The sequence below is a fragment of the Anopheles coustani genome, chromosome X (assembly GCF_943734705.1).
Source record: "Anopheles coustani chromosome X, idAnoCousDA_361_x.2, whole genome shotgun sequence".
Taxonomy (NCBI): domain Eukaryota; kingdom Metazoa; phylum Arthropoda; class Insecta; order Diptera; family Culicidae; genus Anopheles; species Anopheles coustani.
This window is the reverse complement of record NC_071290.1, coordinates 15,992,727-16,006,129: the sequence shown is the minus strand read 5'-3', so window position 1 is coordinate 16,006,129 and position 13,403 is coordinate 15,992,727. Positions and strand designations below refer to the sequence as shown.

Here is a 13,403-nt window from a genome sequence, read left to right as displayed (position 1 = left end):
ACGTTTGGTTTTGTATCACCTTTTATTGTATTTCAATTTGTTTTTATCACGTTAATATTTCGTTTTCATTTGGTTTTTTTAAAATCTTGTGTTACATACAACAGGTTCAATTAACCGATGTATTCAATAGGAAAGTCTTTTGACAATTTTGTTATCAACTTATAAATCATTATACATTTCTATCAAAGTATTTCACAAATGTGTCGTTATCATGTTTCGTTTTTTATGTTCTTTTTACTTTTCTCTTGTTTAAATTGGTTTTGTTTCTAATTGACTTTCACTTCGATTTTCCCTTGACGTATCTAGATTTATTTGATTTTACATTTTTGTGTTGATTTAACATTTTTACGTTTGTAAACATGGCATGGTGGAATCGTTAAATAATTACTGTCGTTTGGTTGTGAAAATTAAATAAAACGTATTATTTTCCCGTCCTCAAAATCAAACACATACATACACACTTAAAACAAACCAAGCGAAGAGAGGAAAAACTGTGCCCAGATAAAAGGAAAAAAGAACACACAAATTTCCATGCCAGCTCCGTGCGGTCGCATTCACAATTGTAGCGAACCACTTTGCATGTACATGGCATGGGCTACCATCGGTACGCCAACAACAACAAAAAAATGACCCGCTACAATCAGTATACACACGCACCAAGAGCACACACACACACACACATGCACAGAGCAACGGACAATTTACGTGCGATCGTTTCCGCTCAGCGGAACAAACGGAAAGCTGGCCGGATAAAAATAAAATAATTTATTATGCTTTATGTTTCAACATAAAAATGCATAAATTTATAATCCACCACCACCACCCACCCACCCAGTTCATCCTCGTTCTAGCGCTTTTCTCCCGGCGGGCGGTTGCAGCCAAAACGAGGCAGCGGGAGTTTTCCCGAGGTCCTTTGTTTGGTCAATTCGGCAGAGGGTAGGTGAAAAGGCTCCGCACTTCGTCGTTCGAATTGATTCCATTCCGTTAGTATGCGGTAGAACTTGAGAAGAAAATACAAAAACAAAAAAAATAGGGAAGGGAAAACTCCCCATCCATGCGCTTTGTTGAACCGGAATTGTGTCCACTTCTTGTTTTTCTACTGTCGTTCGTCAGCGAAAAGGACACAATTGCCATCGGAAAGTCATGCGATTTTACATTCGCTTGTGTGTGTGTGTTTTTCGTTCCATTTTCCTGCTACTTTGCCTCTCTTGTCGAACGCTTTCGGAAGGTTGCACACATGGTTGCAGTTGGACTCGGATGGAATTACAATTTTTCCACCACGCACCGCAGGGGAAAACCCCCTCTGAACCGATCGGGAAAGGGGAAGGATTAAAACGGGTGTTTCGCATAGCCGTGGTTGCCCGACCGAGCATGCCGTGAATTTTCCCGAACAACGGGAAAGCGGGGTAGGTGATGTCGAAGTTGTTTCTGGTTTCGCTCGCTTGCGCCTTCGGGAAGGAACCACCGTGCGAATGAGATAAGTGATGCGTGCGGCTTTCGTGGCAGTATTTCACCGAGCGAAAGTTCCCCCTTCCCCACCCTCCCCCTCTCTTCTCACATCCCCGGACATGTAGTCGACGGTGGCATCTCGCTAACATGCAGTTTGTGTGTTTCCCATTTTTCTTCTTCCCTTGTTCACTGTTTGTCCTTTTGCGGAAAGAAAACGGTGGAAAGGGGGCGGGGAAAATCGAAAGGAGACGGGTGGCCTGCATATCACAACCCTTTTTCTTTCTCTCAGTTTCACTTGGTTGCTGCAAATTTCATTTGGCCACCAAACTGGAGGATGGGGGCCTTTTTCGAAAAAAAAAGTACACTGTTACCAGTTTTTCCAACCTCAATCTGGCTGACGCCCTTTCCACGCGTTGGGGAGGGAGGACCACCAACCGCGATGGACGCTTTTACGCGCCAGCTTAGCACTAAAGGACTACCACTACCACTACCCCCAGCTTTTCGTCCTTCCTTTGACGGAGCTTTTTCCTTCGGAGTGGTCCAGTTTAAATGGCCTCCTTAACGTTTGTGTGTGTGTGTGTGAGTGCACTCTCTCTCTATTGCACTGCAATTTATGGCCCTCATTCACCCGTTTTTTCCCTACCATTTTCTCACCCTCGCCTACCCTTTCCTTTTTGTTCCCCTTTTTTGCCCTCGCCACTATTTATCGATGTGCTTTTTTAAGTATGTTTGGCCATTGGAAATGGTGATGGTTTTTGCGCTCCGTTTGCAATTGCCACCCTTGCACGTAAACCACGGATTGTTTTTTTGTGTCCCTTTTCCCTCGCATCCTCCCGCCCTTCTTTTCGTAATGTACAGCCTTTGGAATGCTAAAGGGGTTTCTCTTTATGATATTTCTTTTCTGTTTCTGTTTTTCCCCTCTATGTCCAATGTCACGCTATTTCTTCACCTCTTCTTCCCCTCCACCCCACCCCACCCCTCTCCAACACTCGGTACGAGAAACATGCATCCCGTAGCTTCCCTTTTTCCCTCGGAATGCATCCAACCCAACCGGGGCAAAACCGAAGAAACCGCGTGTGTGGAGGACGTTTGCAAACGTGTTATGTTTCTGTCAGTTGGGTTTCCCGGTCGTTCCCGGTTTTTTTCCTCCGCAGGAAGAAGAGGCCGCTGGTTGATGAATGTTACTTTTTGCCCCGCCGCTTTTGTGCAACAGCTGAAGAGCATACTGTTGTTAGAATATTAAATTTATTCATGTTGCACTTTTTACACTTTTTTCACACATTAATTAAAACAATTTGATAAACTTTTCATTCTATTCTAAATGCCGTTTATTTCGTTTTTACTAAGGGCACATTTTACCACCCCACCATGGAGACGCCTGGTGGCCCATGCCACGCGAAGTACTGGGCGCCTCCATCTTACTCCGTACCTTAGTATCAGCTTTCGAAACGGTTACGAAACTGAAGCTTCGTATGCTGTGCAATCAAGCATCATCATCTTTCGTTTTCGTTGTGTTTTACTCAATCGTAGTAGAAGCCCATAAACGTCCACGATGTTTTGTTGTCAGCTTTACTTTCTTCTCTATTTCGTGAGCTCACCCAACTCGGGTACCACATATCCTTTTCGCCAGATTGTCATGTGGTTATTTTTCTTCTCCCTCTCGCCCCTTCATCGCCCCGCAATTGACCTCCCTTCACGCCTCAAATAGCCAATCGTTCGAACGTTCGCACGTTCAGGTCGATCGACAACGAGCGGAGAAGTGAAAAAGACGGAGAAAAGAAACCCTTTTTCGAGTATGGCGGCATAAAGATAGCATCACCGTAAAGGGTTTCGTGCTCTGTGTGGGTGATAATTTTTGCTGAAAAGGAGGTGGAACGCCGGGTGGCAGGTGTGCGAAAGCAACGGGGAAAACTTTTCCTTCCCGTCGAAGTCGAACAATTTTCCTCGGTCAGTCAACTTTTCCTCTCGGGACGCGCTTTCGGGTTGCTCGGCTAAATTACTTTTATCATTCGGTGAATCGCAGCCAGAACCCTATATTCCCCTCCACCCCCTTCAAACCAACGTTCGTTTGTGTTCTCTTATGTTCGCATCATCGGTTCGCCTGGGTTGCGTCTTTGTACCATGTGATTTCGCCATAAATGGGGTTTGCTTCGATCATGAAAGCTTACTCGCGCACACTCGTCACTACCATAACTCGTCCCAAACCTCCACTCAACATCGGAACATGAAAAAATAACCGTCTATCTTCTCCCGGGTGGGTTGAGGTTGGTGATCCACTTCTATTGAAAGATTGGAGAGGATCTTTGGTAAGCTGCTTTTTGCAACTAACCACCATCAGTTTGGGAGGTCGATTAAAATAAAGTGCACTACAAACGCAGATCGCATCCAAAATACTATCCACGAATATGCTACATATGGAGGGAGAATTTTATCCCGAGAAAAAGTTTGGTAGGAGGTTTTTCAAAATGGTAGCCACGCGTGTGAAATAGCCAACTCATCGGCAAAGATTGTCAAACCAACGTATAACGAAAACGAAGAAACCCCAGGAGGAAAATGAACATTTATTTATGGAAATGGTTTGCCACTTTACTTTCAGTGTAATATTCCGTCCAATTGTAAAGTTCAAATGCAAATCAAAGATCAGTATATCAATTGATCAAAACCGTCAAAAGGATTGAAACGAACAAATACCAAGACAATCTTTAATCGCTGAAGTAATCTTGTGATGTGGAAATGACAAGAACTTTCGACTCATGAAAGAAAGATTTTTTAACTGAAAAACTCAGGCAGGAAAACATATAAATACAAGAAAACTACCACGAGAAGGTGAATTGATACAATGAAGATTAGGAAAAATATGTTTTCCACCATTTCAATCATCATCTTAAGTGACTAAAATAAACACCGTTCTCTCGCAATTTATCGCTCGAACTCAAATTAATCTGTACATCCAGTCATGTTCAAACGCATATCAAAGATCAGATTCAAAATTCATAAATGTCGCCAGAAGGAATCAAATAAACAAAAACCAAATAAATAATAAATTGCTAAAGTTACCTTGCCAAAACTTCAATGTTTAAAAATATAAAAATAAGAAAACATTTTAAGGACTCGGTGAATAAATGTAAACAAGGTTAGGAAAAAGAGTTTTACCTTCAGTAACACTAAAGGCTAAAGCTACCAACTCCAAGACCATTTTCAAAGCCCAAGGGCAACGTTTTTCTGGTCACTTATCATTCATACATCTAAATCAACATCTTCTTCTTCTTCTTCTTGGCGTAACGACCTCTTGGTCATGCCTGCCCGTTAAGGGCTTACGAGACTTGTTTCCCTATTGTACGTGGATAGTCAGTCCTCTCGTACAGGGGAGTGGTCCGGTCTCGGTTGGGATTCGAACCCACGCCGTCGAGGTGGTGAGCCCCAGCGCTCATGGGCCGATTTTCTAACCGGCGCTACCGCTCGGCTGTCGCGGACCCCCTAAATCAACATCGCAACAACTAAATCAACGACTAATTTCTCAATTTGCAATGCCGTCAAAAGTCATTTAAATATACAAATATAAAAAAGAATGTTATCGCTCAATTTATCTAGTGCTAAGGAAATTAGAGAAAGCTGAGGAAAAATGCATGCAGACACTTTCTTCGATTTGCTTCTATTTAAAAGTATTATTTAATGGCACACAACCGTTCGATTGCTTTATTTAAATAGTAATTCGACGAATCGATCCAGGAAACCTTCCTCTGCGGGCGAGACGGATGGCGGACGTCGGCGGGGCTGATTGGTGGGAAAATTAAATTTGTTGAAGTGTAAATTAGTTCCCCTCTTCTGCCTTCCTGCTCGCCCCCTTCCTCTTCATCCTTCGCTCCCAAGGAATTGCAGTGAAAATGATTTCTTTTGAGCAAGACGGGCCACTTCGGAAACGGCGAGGAAATGCTTGCCCAAACCCCTGCCCTTTCCTCGCCACCGAGCGGTTCTCGAGTGCGATTTCTTATTCGAAAATTTTTGATTACCGCTCGAGATCGAAGGAGGCCCCGAGGGAGGGGGGTGATGCCAATGTGTGGCGCGAAACGAAAGCTGATCAAAACCGCTGGCATCGACAACAAAACACTTGTGACAGGATTCCATTACTAACGCCGGCCGGGCTGCCTGGTGCCTTGTGTGTGAAATTGATTTCCCCCTCCCCTCCTCCTCCTCCGGTCTTCTCGTTGCGATATCGCCTGCCAATTGCGTTGCAGTGAGTGGCGGAAATCTGGAGACCGTTCCGGGTCCGTGAAGGGGAAATAAGGGAGGAAGGAAAAATAAGTACCATCAGCTTTCCACTAAGCCAGGCGGTTTTCCCTTATCAGAGCTGAGCCACACGTTCCGCCCGGATGGGGAACATCTCCCACTCTTTTCCGACTTGTCTTTTTATTTTATTTATTTGTGATGTTTCGCTGGTGTGTAACGTGCCGTTGATTTCAGGTTCAGGTCAAATGAAACGCTCGAGGTTTGAAAGGATGTGAATTTATTTACCTCCGAGGTGTCACCTCCGCCGCGACATAAAGTGAAACCTTGCAGAAACCTGCACAAGTCTAACGACCGCTTTCTTTTCTCTTCTTTTCCCTCCCGTTTTAGCACTTCGTTCCCGACATGCCGTGCAGCAAAACGAGGGCCTGCTCGACGGTAAGAATTCTTGACTTAACGAAAAAAAAAAAAATATTCAAACCGATCAAGCTGAAGCTTGGTGCCGTGCAACGTGCTAAGTGGTAGGTGTCGATGGGCGCTGAGGGTTGACCAACGACAGGTTAACCGTGCGAAGAGGGAAGATTTTTTACGAGCGAGGCGTGAGAATGAGTAACGCAAACAGGCGCTCTCGGGTCGCGTTTAAAGGAGGTCCTAAGCGAGGCATACCGAGAAATAACCAATTTACAATAACATTGCTCTAGTGATTTACGTTTTTAAAGCATACAGTCGTTGCCACCTACCTTCAACTCATCAGATTTTGTCTCCTGATTTCAACTTTGTCGCTATCAAAAAAGTAGGATGTTGAGAATGAATGTAAATAGGAAGATTGTATTTGATACTACCATTTTTTTTCTCTACAATAAAGAAGCTAAGGGGATTTATTAGGAAATTAAACAGTTGGTAATGGCAACGTTTTGAAAAGTATTCGACAGCGATTACAAAAATAACAAAAGACGTTTAACAAGTTTGGGAAAAAGTTTATGTTCTCAAATTTAAAGATTCTGTTTGGTTTTCAGAATGCAAAACAAAAATGTAGTTAGAAAATTGATTTAAAAAATCAAGACAATAGGAAAGAGTATGTTTTAAAGCACAAGTAAAATAATGTTTACTGTTATTACAATGTATTTGTCTAGAAAACCTACAATTACCCTTTTATTTTCATGTTTACGATAAAAGACGAAAGCTGGTGAGTTAGAGACAGCACCCAACTGCTTTTTCGAGATAAACTTAGGTATTAACGGCTGTAAAATAAGCAAACTTTACATGCTCTCGAAACAAATTCAACACATATTTATCAGACTAATTACCTTCAAAGTAAGTTAACAAAACAAACCAAACAGAATCGATCTCGTTCAATTGCATAAAAGTATTGAAATAAACAAAGGAAGAACATTAAATGTAAACATTTGTTAAGCAAAAATACTTTGCTCGCAGTGGTTATGAATAGTAAAAATAACTTTTTGAGATGTCTTTTCGCCAGTTGCGATAGGTTGTTGCCACAACCACAACAATGCGGAAGATGCTGAAGCAAACACGAGTTCTCAAACGGATCGGGAATCTGCAAACAGAACGAGAGAACGGGAGGTGGAAACATGAAGGAAAAAACAGAAACATTCAATTAAACGCCGATATGAAAGCGCACCACTTTGCGGAGGGAAGGAGAGCAGGAGGAACATGGAAGGAGGTGGGAAAGGGAAAGGAGTTGTTGAGGTTTGAGACCAGAACGCCGCAGAAGGTGTCAAAGGCAAAGATATCAATTACTCTGACAAACAGTATTTACGAGTTTCACTATTTAGGTTGAGACTTCGACCGCTTCGCCCTGCCATTCCTCACTCCTTGCCCTCCCTCCCTTGGCTTGTGGTGATTGACTTCTCGAATCGAGGGTTGGCTCTCTCTCTCTCCCTCACACACACACTCTCTTTCGGAGTTCTGCGGTGGTCGCTGCGCACTTCAACGACATCAGCCACTAATGGAGTGGTCCTGCTGGATCTCTTCAGCGTAGCGTTACAGAGGCCAGCTGAGTGAACGGCTCGCCTAAGATTGTTTGTACTTGCGCAAACATCGGCCGCTTTGGAGACGCGAGAAAGTGCCTCAAACAAAAACATAACACAAACACTCCGGTGATGCGAACCTCGCTGGACGCTGGAATCCAGCTACCTCACGAACTTACGCACACCCCGGGTCCAGTGCTTGAACAGCTTGTCCCCGGTCGTCTGTGACCCTTCTTCCCCCTTTGGGGGCCTTTGTTCCCTGGGTCCCTTGTTGACGTTTTCTCCGCCACTTGTTGGGGTAGGGTTTTTCTTTCTACGTTCCCGGAAACGCACCAGAACGATCCTCGCTCAAGGACGGTGTCGGTTCCTCAACCGATTGTTTTCCCCCGTGCTGTTGCTTTGCCAATATTTGCTTTACATGTTTCCCCCGGTCTGTGTTTGTGTTTATCCTATGCCCGTCCACTTTGGGCAGCGGATCGGTTTCAGCAGGGACAAGGATTTTCATCATCACCGGCGAAGTTGTGTTCCTGGAAGCATCTTTCCTCTACTCCAGACTCGCGCTCTTGAGGAACACACATACGCCAAGAGCTGTCAGATATCCTTTCCAGAACCACGAAATATGTTATTTTACAACACAAAACATTTCCGTACCTTCTTAACTTCTCTTTCTTCAGATCGAAAAAATAATTAAGGTAGCTCCATTTGGAGTTGAATCACCGAAACCTTACCCATCCAATCCACGTACGCTCGATCGTCCCCTGCTTAACTCTGCTTGAAGGCGAAAACGCTCGAGAAATTGCCTGCCGCGCGTACGTGAGTGTGAAGTGTGCTTCGGTGTGAAGTATTCCAGCTTCCAATCGCTGTACGAGCTTCACCGTAACGCCCTTGCCGAAGAAATGGATGTTCGTTCGCGGGTTTTGCGGCGAAAAATGGCGGTCAGGTCTCGTTGTCGATGACTCACGGTTGGTAGAGCTGCTACTTGACTCTTGGAGTACCTTTCCGTGTTGGTCGGTGCCCGCACCGGGTATCTTCGCCATCGTCCATAGCCTCAAACACTTGAAGTTCTGCAACGGCACGACGGAACGCATTAAACGGCTGGGTTACAGTAACCGATTCGCAATGCAGGTGGGACGGGGCACTTTACGGGCGCTGTCATCACCCTTTCCACTTGATAGATGCTTTTTCCCCTTTTTTTTTTAAAAAAACAACATCCAGAAGCATCGACGATCGAAAATACTGTAAATACTTCAGATAGCGTCACCGTTCGCTCTACGACTGCTGGGTGACCTCTTTCAGACTACCATAAGGCGATGGGGCACCCGAGATGGAAACAAACAACTTCATCGGTTAAAAGAGCATCCGCCAGAGGAGGGTTTTGTCTTCTGGCTCACGACTCGCAACAACGGTGAGGCTGTGATGCAGCATATTTTAGATACCCTTCTATGTGTTTCACGGAGATAAAAGTAGATTTAGAATAATTTCTAAATCTAAGACTAAAATTTACAACATGGACTAGATCCAGCATGCCATGGACCTTGGGAAACGATGGAAACATTTGAATTTTGCAACTTCTGGATTTTATCTGGGAGACTAACATAAGTGTTTCTAATAAAAATGCTCCAAAAACAATCCCAGAATCCAGAATAGTATTATAATCAGAAGAATTTCAGTCTGGTTTTACGCCTCAGATTACCAAGTTCCAACAATATTATTGAGCAGATACTTCACGTTTTAAACTTCATTCCAACCATTGCCAATCATCTGTCGTTTTGATTCCACAGACTTTTGACTTTAATGAGAAGTTATTCGGAGAATTTCCTGCCGATGGAGTTCCCTCTTGCGCCAGTGCCCCTCGATGATGTTATGCACAAGCTTGGCAGAGTGTGGACCTGCATCTTACCCTTATCCCTCCATTCTTCATTGCAACGTTGTGTGTTCTCCTCTGATGGAGAGCACTTGCCGTAGCGGTAGTGAGAAGAGTTTGAGAGGCTGATTAAGGGCTGGAAAGTGACCAAGGGTTTGACTAACTGGCAAACAAAAACACCAAACAACCGCACCGAGACACACAAATACACACAGGTGCCATACGGCTGCAGTCCCGAGACGACTGTCTGGTCCATGCTCCGTAACGAACCGACCCTGTAGCTTCGCTCTTCCTCTATCTCTCTCTCTCCTTTTCTCCAGCCTCGAAGGCAGGTGTTTACGGATGGACGTACATTCGGGTCTCCGTCGCTGTTTATGGAATGTAATATATCTTATTTGTTTACATCCTCGCCTGGCTCCGAAAGCGACGGGCCGTGGACGGGTTGAAGTCATGGAGCGGACCTGAGCTGGCGTACTAATGTACCGCCGAGTATGTACTCCGGCGGCACGGACAACTCCCGCTTCCCCGCTGCCTGTTAATATCATGTCCGTCTATCTAGTTTGCGCCAATTCCACCTCCATACTTGTGTGAGAAACAACCTTTTCTCGTTGTTCGGACCCCGTGTCCCGTTAGCCTTCAACACTATTTTCCCGTTCGGATACTTTTTAAAATCAACTGTGCTTCTTAGTTGCTCGTTTAAGACTAACTTTATTTCTATTCTACCACTATATCTAATCCTAATTCCTCACTGCGGCCCTTAGTGTGTGTAACACCGTCCTCTCGTGCCTCATATACTAACGTAGTCGTACTTTATTCTTTACAACCGGACACCCAGACTAACCTGATTCCCAATTAGGTTTACTTCTACTTAATGTATCTTACACACTATGTCTCCCATCACCAATATATTCTATTTTACTAACTACTCTTCACTTTCACTGTGCGATGTCTCAGCTCTTGTCATTTCGTCACTACCCTCAAGATCCTCCAGCTGACACCAACGCTTGATGCGATCTGCGGCATATACAGTCGTCTTTACTCTACGCCTGCCTTGACGGGGGTGTAACTCCTCCAGTTCATATCGCTCGTTTCCTAAAACCTTTTTCACCACATACGGACCCTTAAAACGCGCTTCTAACTTTCGGCTGTGTCCCATGGCTGTTAGGTCGCGCTCCACTAACACCATCTCGCCAACTTCATAACTGACCGGTTTTCTACGACGGCTGTCAAAGTAACGCTTCTGCGTTCGCTGTCCTTTTTCTATCGCCCTGATGGCTTGTTCTCTTAATTCATCAGCATCCTCAATCACTCTACCCTCTTCCTGTTGTAATGCTAAAATAATAACGTTCTGATGTATATCTCGCGGCCGATACGCCAACACCAACGAGCTCGGCGTCAAACTGGTGGTCGCATTTGCCATATTATTCACCGACCACTGTATCTTTGCCAGCTGCTCATCCCAGCGCGTTGTTGTCTGGCCCACCATGCAACGAATCGCGTTTAGCACTGTCTTATTGGATCTCTCCACTTGCCCATTCGCTCGCGGTGATCCCACTGATGTTTTTATGTGACTAATATGGTTCTCGCGGCAGAAATCTTCGAACTTCTTCGCCGTAAACGCTGTTCCACGGTCTGTCACTATCCGGCTTGGAGCCCCAAATATCGCCGTCACTTCTTCCATGAATGCTATCACGGGTGCAGTCTTCGTCGACCGAACTGCTCGGACAACCACAAACTTTGAAAAGCCACACGTGAGCATCAAAACATAGGAGTTGCCCTTTGCTGAGCGTACGAACGGCCCCATGTGGTCTATATGCACTGTTCCAAACGGGACGGGCTCTTTCGGCAGCGGATGCAAGAAACCCTCCGGTCTTCCGCCCTTACTTTTATACAGCGCACACTGCGGACACGCTTGTATATAGCCTCGCACATAAAGTTTACTGTCCTTTCTTAACGAGTCTTTCGCACTCGAGCCACTTTACGCACCAGCCTTTTCTTCTCGCTATCCTACCGGGCTTAACCCGCTTTTTGGTTATCCTGTCTACAGCTTGTGAGAAACAACCTTTTCTCGTTGTTCGGACCCCGTGTCCCGTTAGCCTTCAACACTATTTTCCCGTTCGGATACTTTTTAAAATCAACTGTGCTTCTTAGTTGCTCGTTTAAGACTAACTTTATTTCTATTCTACCACTATATCTAATCCTAATTCCTCACTGCGGCCCTTAGTGTGTGTAACACCGTCCTCTCGTGCCTCATATACTAACGTAGTCGTACTTTATTCTTTACACTTGGATTTGTCCGTATACTCCGGACGCGGACCAAACTCCGTAAAGTCAACCCATGGTACGATGGTAGGATTTTGTTTACACACCAATCCCCGAACTCCGAGACGTTGCGCTTATTGCCCTAACCTTAGTGGGTGGGTTCTCGCCAAGCTCAAGGTTCGGCCCTTCCGTTCTAAAGTTAGTCTTTTACAATACTCAACTCTAGGATGGTGAGTTCTCAGGCGTCCTGTGTGACCCGTCGAGGCCCTGAGCGAAGGAGGTTGCTCGGATCGTCGGACGTGCTGCTAAATCGTACACGTGTCTGTGACCACTGGCATCCAACGCGACTTCAACGTGCAGGATATTCTGTCAACTCGTCCTATGCTGCGTTGCTTCGAGTCCGACGCCGTTGGTACTTGGTGGACTTTAAAAATAAAACACGTGCTGGAATGCCCGGAACTGCTAAGGACGGAACGACGGACGTACAAAACGACGACAATAAGGGAAAAAATATAGTCCATGGTGGAAAAACGACATTTCCCAACCGATCGCGTCCGACGGGGTGCCGTAAATCACGTAGCGTAAGCTGTGTGGAAGTGAAGAACTTCCTGAACCCGGGCAGAAAGAGCGTAGGGCAGGTCGGTGGTGCAGCACAGGCGGAACGACAGACATCCTGCCTTCCGTTCCCTTCCGCTCTGACCCTACGAACGGGTGGCAAAGTGAAGAAATCAAACATTTGCCTTTGACGCTTCTTATTCCGGGCGATGGATTTGCAGCAGGGTAGGAGATGAAAGGTGAAAGAGGCCGGCCGGGCAGCGCAAGGACGAACGTGGCCGAAGGCCCGTCGCAAAGAGGATGTAAGGATAATTTACGGTCTTTTATTGGTTCTTCGAGGCTCCGGGGCGTTCGAAAAGTTGGCGGAGGCCATATTTATTTTTATGGAAACACCCGTAGCTTCCCGGTAGGGTCCACCTCCCTAGGCCGGGCAATTTATGCTAAATGGTTCCAAATGGCATGAAACCGTCACTTCCGCACCGCAACCCACCGGTGGAAACGGTTTTCGTTCTCGCCTGCAAAAGTGATGCGGGAACGCATCTGGAGTTCGCTCTCTAAACATTCGATACGCCCTGGCTAGGATCCTGATGCCGACCTTTTGGGACGTCGGCTTCCCTCTGCGTTGCCGCAGACCCGGGACCGGAAGATGCTTGTAAATATTTACGACACCCATTGCCAGGCCGGATGTTGTGACCGTTTGATACCCGTCAGATATCTGGTACTGGCGGCGGAAGTTATAGAAGACTTTAGGACTCGCAGGTCTCTTTCTCTCCAGTTGCCTCGTCAGATAGCGGTGCCTGCAGCGTGCATCCGGGTGTCCTTCCAACACGCTGGTGCATTCAAAGCCGAGCGTATCCGAAACGTTGTCTAATGACGACTTAAGGACCCCTAATGACGCTGGAAGACACGTTCACCATAGAGGGAGAACACGCGGCAGGGAGCGGGGGGAAAACGGGAAACATTTGGAAAACCGGATAAAACGAAAAGTTCTAAACTTCCCTAACTACCCCTCCAATAGCATCCGTTGAAGGCACTTGATGTTAGACACTCTGGAGCCC

General features: G+C 45.7%; 1 protein-coding gene across 3 annotated transcripts in view; it reads left to right on the top strand.

Moving 5' to 3' along the window:
• Positions 1-13,403, top strand: part of LOC131268726 (transmembrane protein fend-like) — a 155,205-nt gene that overhangs the window by 119,088 nt on the left and 22,714 nt on the right. For all 3 annotated transcript variants that reach the window (XM_058270997.1, XM_058270995.1, XM_058270996.1), the window contains exon 3: positions 6,064-6,111. In XM_058270997.1, coding sequence (XP_058126980.1) covers positions 6,064-6,111 — 48 coding nt within the window. The remainder of the gene's footprint in view (positions 1-6,063; positions 6,112-13,403) is intronic.